At 37.1% G+C, this 8,990-nt stretch overlaps 1 protein-coding gene across 2 annotated transcripts in view; it reads left to right on the plus strand.

The window, feature by feature from the left end:
* Positions 1-8,655, plus strand: part of LOC148027319 (agglutinin alpha chain-like) — a 93,676-nt gene extending 85,021 nt beyond the window's left edge. Inside the window, exons 1-3 of one of the 2 annotated variants that reach the window (XM_087691895.1) lie at positions 7,334-7,499; positions 7,721-7,978; positions 8,143-8,655. In XM_087691895.1, the coding sequence (XP_087548021.1) occupies positions 7,350-7,499; positions 7,721-7,978; positions 8,143-8,409 (675 nt within the window). In that variant the 5' untranslated portion in view covers positions 7,334-7,349 and the 3' untranslated portion in view covers positions 8,410-8,655. Of the gene's footprint in view, positions 1-7,333; positions 7,500-7,720; positions 7,979-8,142 lie in introns of those variants that run through there. The other variant, XM_087691897.1, reaches the window with a different exon arrangement.
* Positions 8,656-8,990: the final 335 nt, after the last annotated feature.

Raw genomic sequence — 8,990 nt, forward strand, 5'->3', positions numbered from 1 at the left:
TGCAACAAAAAGATCATGAATCCATGTCGTAATACACTGAGCATTTTTAGAGTGTCTTACTTCAACTTTGAATGCTTAAAGATATTCTTGAGACGACCCACAAGCCCAAGTATATGTCTGATTTGCTTGGTCACTTCTATACGAAAGTGAATATGTTCAAGCCAAAGACTTTGGAGGATGCAATTTCTTTAGCGCATGATGTGGAGGATAAAATTAGTGGACTAGAAAAGCAACCACAACAATTTTCAATTAATGATAACTTTGGTACAAAGCAATTCAATTCTAACTTCCGAAGATTCAATCAAAATCACTTTGCTCCTTCTTTTCGTAAACGTTGGACTCGACCTCCTACTTTACCATCAAATAAAAATTCAAACTTTAAGCCTTTCCTCCAGCCAAATCTCAATATACCCAAACTTCCAGCCCTTACCAATAATGTCTCCAAAGCAAAGCCCATGGTTTGCTACAAGTGTCATCAGCCTTGACACTTAGCAGCGAATTGTTAGTCCAAGAAGCAAGCTGTTCAAATCAATCACTTGGGAGCAACTAATGACGAGGACCATGAAGATATGCCAAACTTCACTGAAGATGATGATGATATCGATGATACTTCAGATACTTTACCAAGTATGCTAAATCCTCATTCATTATTAACAATGAAATGTTTTGTGCATGGTCAAGAAAAGATTGTTTTGCATGATGATGGAAGCACGCATGATTTTTTTTTCGCAAAGTTGGTAAAAGAATTGAATTTATCTAGTGTTTCAACTCATTATCGCATAAAGGATGCATTCTTAGGCACTAGATACAATGGTACACAAGAAGTGTATGATCTAGAGATTAAAATCGGTGATTATATTGAGCATAGAAATTTCTTGGTTGTGCCTTTGCAAGCTAGTGATATTATTTTAGGAATGCCTTGGCGTCACAAATATAATCCTGACATAGATTATTTCATACATTCCGTGAAGTTCATTTTAATGGAAACCAAATCACATTACATGGATTGCACGTCTTTGATAATTTTCCATTGCTTAGTCACACACAAGCTAAACGTGCATTGAGAAAATGTAGTAAATCATATTTCGTATGGGTGAATGAAATTGAAGCTAAGGAAAATCAAATGCATCCTAGGCATGCACAATCTCTTTCACAATTTAAAGATTGTTTTGTTGATGATTTACCACCTGGTTTACCACCTACACATCTTGAAAACCATAAAATAGATTTAATCCCAAGCTCTCAACCACCATGTAAAGCACCTTATAGACACAATTAGATTGAAGAAAAATAAATCCAAACACAAGTTAAGGAACTATTGAACTGAGGACTTATTAGGTGCAGTAGTTCTCATTTTGGTGCACATGTCCTATTAGTTAAGAAGAAAAATAATACCTATAGGATGTGCATTGACTATCGTGTCCTAAACAAAATCACTATTAAGAATATATATTTGATCCCTAGGGTAGACGACCTCGTGGATAAACTACAAGAAGACACTATTTTTACAAGATAGATCTTAAATCTGGATATCATCAAGTACGCATGGATACACCTAACATTTTTAAGACTGCATTTAGAACTCAGTTTGGTCATTATGAATTTCTTGTTATGCCTTTCAATTTGACCAATACACCAGCTACATTCAGTTGTATGATGAATTGTATATTTTTTAAGTATTAGAATTATGTGATTGTTTTCTTTTATTATATGTCGATTTTCAATCAAGATGAGAATGAACATTGTGAATATATATCTTTGGTTTTCAAATTGTTAAAAGAGAATCAATTATATGCTAACCTTGACAAGAGTGAATTTTTCCAAACTCGGATTGAATACTTGGGTCACATTATTTCTTTTAATGGTATTCGTGTTTATCCTAAAAAGATAGAGGCAATTTTGAATTGGCCAATCCCTAAAAATGTGCATGAGTTACGTTCTTTCTTAGGCCTTGCCAGCTTTTATAGAAAATTTATTGAAATGTTTTCATTGTTTGCATTGTCTTTTACAAAATTTTTAAAGAAAGGTGTTGTGTATCAATGGTTTGACAACCAGCAAAAGTCTTTTGATTTGTTGAAACATGCTTTAACACATGCACCTGTCTTGCAATTACCTGATTTTAGTCGACCATTCTTCCTAGTAGTCACTGATGCTAGCGGATCAGGAATAGGCGCTATCCTCGTACAAGATTCGCATCCATAGCCTATTCTAGTTGCAAACTTAAACCTTCTGAATTAAGGTATTCCACCATTGATAGAAAATTGTTAGCTATAGTTCAAGCCTTACGTTAATGGAAATACTATGTGATGGGATCCGAATTTATGATTAAAATTGATAAGCAAAGTATTAAACATCCCCTTAGTTAGCCACAAATATCTGACTGCCATATTAAATGGACTGCTTTTATTCAAAGTTTTCATCCACTTATCCAATATCAGCCAAGAAGAGAAAATATTGTTGCCGATGCCTTGAGTAGAAGACTAAGTATTCCTATGAAGGATACCTATGACCATGACCCCACTTTTCAAGCTGATTTGGAATAAATTAGTTGTTAACAATTGGATTTCAATTTATTATTTATATTATTCTGATGGATTTATGTTTTATGATAAAAGATAATGTGTCACTATTTAATTTAGATCATTTGTGTTGCACGAAATTCATTGTCCTCTATATCAAGGACATAGAGGTATTATTTTCACTTTAAGAACATTAGTTAAAGATTTTTATTGGCTGCAAATGAAATCTGATGTTTCTATCTTTGTTCTGATTGTTTAATTTGCCAAAGAGTCAAGTGACACCATGGTAAGCAATATGGTTTGTTAATGCCTTTACCAATTCCTGACCGTCCATGGGAACATATTTCAATGGATTTTATAACTGGTTTGCCTGATACACAAGCTAATCATGATATGATTTGGACTATAGTAGATCAATTTAGCAAATAAGCATATTTTCTACCGTGCAAGAAAACATTAACTGCATCTTAAACTACACAATTGTTTTTAAAGAATGTTTTCACTAATCATGGTTTTCTAAAAGTTATTATTTCTAATCATGATTCTAGATTTTTTAATAATTTTTTTACTACTTTGTTTTTTGATTTGGGTAGTAAGATTGATTTCTCGTCTGCATTTCATCTTGAAACCAATGGACAAACAGAAGCTACTTTTAGTACAATTCTAGATCTTTTGCGTACATACATAATTTCAAAACCCTAAATATGGGACACACAATTACATCTACTTCAATTTGAATACAATAATACACCACATATAACTACTCATAAAGTACCTTTTGAAAACGTTTATGAACATAGATTGCCTACACATATCACATCATTATCGAATAAAGTTAAAGCTGCTGATGATATGACAATACGCATGCTAGTATTTTTACTCAAGTTAAAGATATGATTGCGAAATCCTAGCAATCATACACTAAACAAGCTAATAAGAAAAGACAAGTCACGAGTTTCAATATTGATGATTATGTTTGGTTACGTATTGAAAAGAGAAGATTACAAAGTGTTGAGAAACACCCTGTTGTTAAATTAACACCTAGGTTTTATGGACCTTTCAAAATAATTCAGAAGATCAATGACAATGTATTTAAATTAGAACTACCCAAACATTGGAAGATCCATAATACTTTTCATATCAATTTGTTACGACATTTTAGAGGTCAATTACCTATCCACCCTGTCTATGAAAATCCTCCTTTATTAGAAGAAGAAACTAAAATCCTTGAACCTGAAACTATTCTAGACATTGACTTAATGACCACTAGAACTAGCCGTAGATATTCTAGATATTTGGTTAAGTTTAAAAATCATCTTGTTGAAGAGGCCCAATGGATGCACACTCGTGACCTAAGTGCTTACCCCTCACTATTTGCTTCACATTGAGCTAATAACAATTAAGGACAATTGCTATCCCACCCCGGGGGTATGATGCCTTACTCTATATTTGGGCAAAAGCAAACGCAAAAGTAAAATCATGCTATTTGTAAAGTTGGTTATTTTTTAGCTTAAAGATAAATAAATCTATAAATATATGCCTTGTGAAGCACTCACATAAGACATCGGGAGGGATTGAACCCAATTTGTCTTTTTGTCTCATGTCGTGCAAATTTCCTTTTGCTTTTTACTTGAAACTATGAAAGACTGTAGAGTTCTTTGTTCTTGGGAACCTTCCGACATTCACTATGCATGCATACAACATCCGATCTACGCACCACAATATATATCTTCTTCTAATTTTATCTCACCCTCTCCTCTATTGTTATCATGTCCTCCTCTCTCTCTCTTTTCCTCACACTCTCCATCTTTCACTACTTCAAAAACTCACACACACACACACACTCTCTCTCTCTCTCTCTCTCTCTCTACAGAAGGGTGCCATATAAAGGACTTACTTACATATTGAATAGAAAAGGGTTATATTTTATTAAGGGAAATTTCAAAGATAAGGATATATATAAATAGACCTTGGAGGCATGTGATATAGAAGGTACACATATAGTGAATCCCCTGAGTTTATGATATGTCTCCTCTTGTAGCCTCCTCTCTTGATGATTCACTCACTCTCTCTCTCTCTCTCTCTCTCTCTCTCTCTCTCTAATTTTGTTATGAAATGCTATGCCATTGAATTTTTTTGCATTTTTTTACCACAATAATGCAGTGTTATTTGCATCTCAAGAATTGTTGGTGTATGACTTGTAATAAGCATCAATAAGTGAGTCAAAATAAGTATCTGAATAGGCATCGGTATAATACTGACACTTTTAGTGATGCCAAAAGAGAAAGTCACTAGTGTTTTTCGCTATGCTCTATACCCTTGTACTAAGAGAGCAAGTGAAAAACAATTAGATTTATAGCAGTTATATCTAGAATTTGTAAGGCGTATCCATTTGACCTTTAAAAAGTTCCCAACAGAGAGCTAAAGACCAATCCCTAGAATGAAGAGAGGATCCATCTAAAACAACCTAGAGGAGGATACAAGACTGTATAAACAAGAGCTAAAGGACCCTATCACAATGATACATGGTGATGATATTACATCGTTCACTACTAAAAGTATCACAATAATAATCAATTGAAAAGACCGCAAAACATCAAATTCAACTTGGCAAATCATCAAAACTCTAGGAAACTAAAACCTATCCCTCTTCTAGACAAATCAACCATTAAGAGAACTAGGTGACCATCTCTTATAGTATAGTTGACATATGAAATATCTACAAGATCAGTTGTTGACATATATGATACCTACACCTCAACATGGAAATTGTATACCACCACTAGCAACAACACCAAGATGCAATCATGAAGATAGAAGAATCCAAATAAATAAGAGCATCTCATAATATAATGGACAAGAGGATCCTTGAGAAGCATTGTAAGCATAAGAAAGATTGAAGCCATACCATAAAGATGATATGGAAGGTAGGGAAAGAAGTAGAGATACTTAAGAGAGCCATTAGAGAGGTAAGAAGAAGTAGAAATACTTGAGAGTTCCCTTGTAGCTAAGAGCCAACCATTCGAACCATAGAGTGTTCAAACACGCCCAAGCTCTCGTTCTCTCGGTCTTTCCACAATATCTCATAGTCATGAAAATTTGTAACTACACTCAAGCTAGAAGTACATATATACAGAGATAGAATGAGTGAAAAGTAACCACCTCATGAGTTACACTTGGATTGAAGGGGCATCACCCATGCTATATGGCAAATAGTGATAGTTAAGATGGCTTCTGAGAGAAAAGCATAAAGTGACCTTGAGACATGTCTTGGAGGCCCAAAGGGTTAGTTAGATGGGTCAATATATATAAGTTCCACCAATGTGATGAGCATATTAACTAAGTACATAACCTTTATATGTCCACCACCATAAGTTTCACTTCGGAATGCACCTCACAAAAATATAAGTGTACCACAGGCAATCAATATAAGGGTTCTTTGATTTGAGTAAACTTTGATAAATTTACATAAAGAGGGTTTTTTAATGTAGTTACACATGAGAGCCTATAAGTTTCTTAACAAAAATGGGATCATTTCACTACCTTATAAAATGTAAGTAAAATGGAATTTATAATATCCTTTGAATACACCTTATAATATGGATGGTTTCTTTCCACCCCTTGAAAAGTGTTAAAAGCACCTCCATAAGCCATAATACACATGACACATACAATGTTGAGATACAAGCAAAATAACAACAGTACAAATTCCTCAATAGAGGCTCTATGATTGTAGGATCCCCAAGTGCTAAAGCTCTCTTTTCTCACTCTCCTCCCCCCAATAATCTCACAATTATGCATAGTGATGAAACATGCTTGTGCTAGAAGTGTGTGTGTATATATATATTGAGAGAGAGAGAGAGAGAGAGGTGTACATGTGCACACACACACAAAGGGGAATCGACACAAAGAGAGCTAGTGAAAAATAACCACCTCATGAGTTGCATATTGATTCAAGGAGCAACACCCTAGCTACATAGCCAATAATGAAAGATAAGAAGGGTTCTATGAAAAAATCATAAAGCAACAACGAGAAATGTCTAAGACGGCCAAAAGTCACCTAGAATGGCCAACTTATACAAGTTTAAGCACATGATTAGCATGCCAACAAAGTATACCTCCATGTGTCCAACACTAGAAGCATTAGAACTACACATGATACATAAAATATAATGTTAATCGAACGAAGGGAATACAACTAACTCGTGCTTGGTGTGTGGTCATAGCCAACAAATGTCTTACTACCGGATCCATGTTACGTGTAGGTTGTATGCCAATTTCTCGAGAATAGATGTGCTCACCGAGGGATTGGGAAAACGTGACATGCACACAGGGGGTACATGCGATGCACACAGGGGGTACATGCGAATAATAATTGATGGCATGGGTAGAATATACAAAGAAGAAATCTGGTTCATTCCACACATGCTGAAGCCTGTGCATGATGTGAATCGACAAGTATCCATTTTGGTGAAGGTAGTGCGCACAGTAGCGGACTAGCCATGTCGAATTACGTTAGGGTTGGTAATCAATAAGTAAAACGCACCAGAGAATTATCGAGAGGGACCAAGCTTTTAAAACGCGGCAATTATGCGCATAAACATGTGGGGTTAGTAAATTATGCGCACAAATTAGAAAACACATCAACATATGGCTTTCATAGAGCTAGTGGGCACTACTTCCACTGACTTGGCCAAGACGTGACAGCAGACTACAACACGCCTGCGTGGCACACACACGACGGCTATATAAGAGCCGACCCACACATCGGTATATTCAGTACGCCGAATAACATCACGAAGCAGCTGGCGAGCAGCAGTCTTGGTAATCATGGGGGAGATATTAAGATCATCGACGACGTCCTTCTCAATGAAGATAGTAACGCTCTTACAGCTACTACTGGTGATTAATCATGTATTTGTGCATGCAACGGTAGCCACTAGGTCGGCGGACGTCGCGGAGAGTCATCAGACTAATCAGGTATGACAAGCGTACGTCGTCGTCACGTACACACGTACTGGATTAATCAACCCCTTGTTGCGATACTATGATCAGGATTCAGAATTCATGAGGTGGAGTGGCAAAAAGGTTATTTACCTGCTTATTATTGCAGTGATCAGATCATCGTCATCAGAACTCTTGCTGTTTTTTGTTTCTGATTAACTTCCTTTTTCATTAATGGTTTGATCTAATTTGTGCAGGCCCAGACAAGTACGGTTCCTTGGCCGATTGAGCGCAGGGGCCCCTGGGGCGGAGACGGAGGCTCTGAGTTCGACGACTTAAGATCCATACCATCAAGCGCAATCCACGTGCTGGGGATACAGACGATTAAGCTATGGCACGGGGAGAAGTACATCCGTGGCATCCAAGTGCAGTATCAGGTCACGGATGGTTTCCGAGTCTACCCGTACTGGGCACAACTTCATGGCCAGCAGTCCGACGACAACAAGCACGTAGAGGTGCGTATTACTTATACGTCTTCGTATTAAGCACATAGGAGTCGCTTATTTCAATGCCTTATTGTGTGAATACATATAATATTGATCGTCGGTCTACAGATACATTATATGTTTTACGTTTAGCTATAATTGCTTGTACCTTCAATTCGGTGTTTTGCAACCAGATCACCGTGCAATATCCGAAAGAGCTCATCAACCAAGTGAGAGGATTCTACGGAAAGCCAGGCCATTACAACGCCCTCACCTCCATAAAGTTCGTGACCAACCAAGGCACTTATGGTCCCTTCGGAGACCAAGATGGCATCTCGTTTACATCCGGTACTACTAAGCCGAACGAATTCATCATCAGCATCTTTGGTAGATCGGGATCGGCCCTCGACAACATGGGTGTCTACATAAAAGACAATCTCTTCGATCGCGGTGGGGACTAATACCTGCCGAACTGCACAACAACAACAACATGGAGTGATCACCTAATCGTGCTCAAAATCTCTACAATGAGCTGCAAGTGTACTCGCAACAATAATGAGTAGGTAGGTAGGTGTGCAATCGTCGATGATCGCCGCCACCACCACCCCTAGGATCGCATTTCACACACGCTCCATATTGTTATGAATGTAACGGTCAGCCAAGAAAACATGCAGTCGGCCCTTTTCTAATTTCAAATTTCTTGGAAATGTGTCCCCTCTCTCCCTCTCTCTCACACGCTGGCTCGTGTTTAGAAAAACCTTCTCAAAATGGTGCGAGAAGCAAAACGCCCTTTTTAAAAGCTACACGGTAATAATTTTGCAAGAGCACCAACACAAAACTAGTTCAACCGGTGAGAAACCCCCTAACATAGGACGAGAATGATTCTTGTAAGGTTCAATTAAATGTATATATCACACAAGTTGCTCTGATGCACTTGCTTGAGCTAGCATATTACTAACATCTTTATGGCAAAAAACTCATGTGCGAGCTAGACACACCTTACTTTCATTAGCTACAAGTACGCTCCAAAAGATCCTATCCC

The sequence above is a fragment of the Lygodium microphyllum genome, chromosome 13 (genome assembly GCF_053477565.2).
Source record: "Lygodium microphyllum isolate KBCC chromosome 13, Lygodium_microphyllum_v1.1.10, whole genome shotgun sequence".
Taxonomy (NCBI): domain Eukaryota; kingdom Viridiplantae; phylum Streptophyta; class Polypodiopsida; order Schizaeales; family Lygodiaceae; genus Lygodium; species Lygodium microphyllum.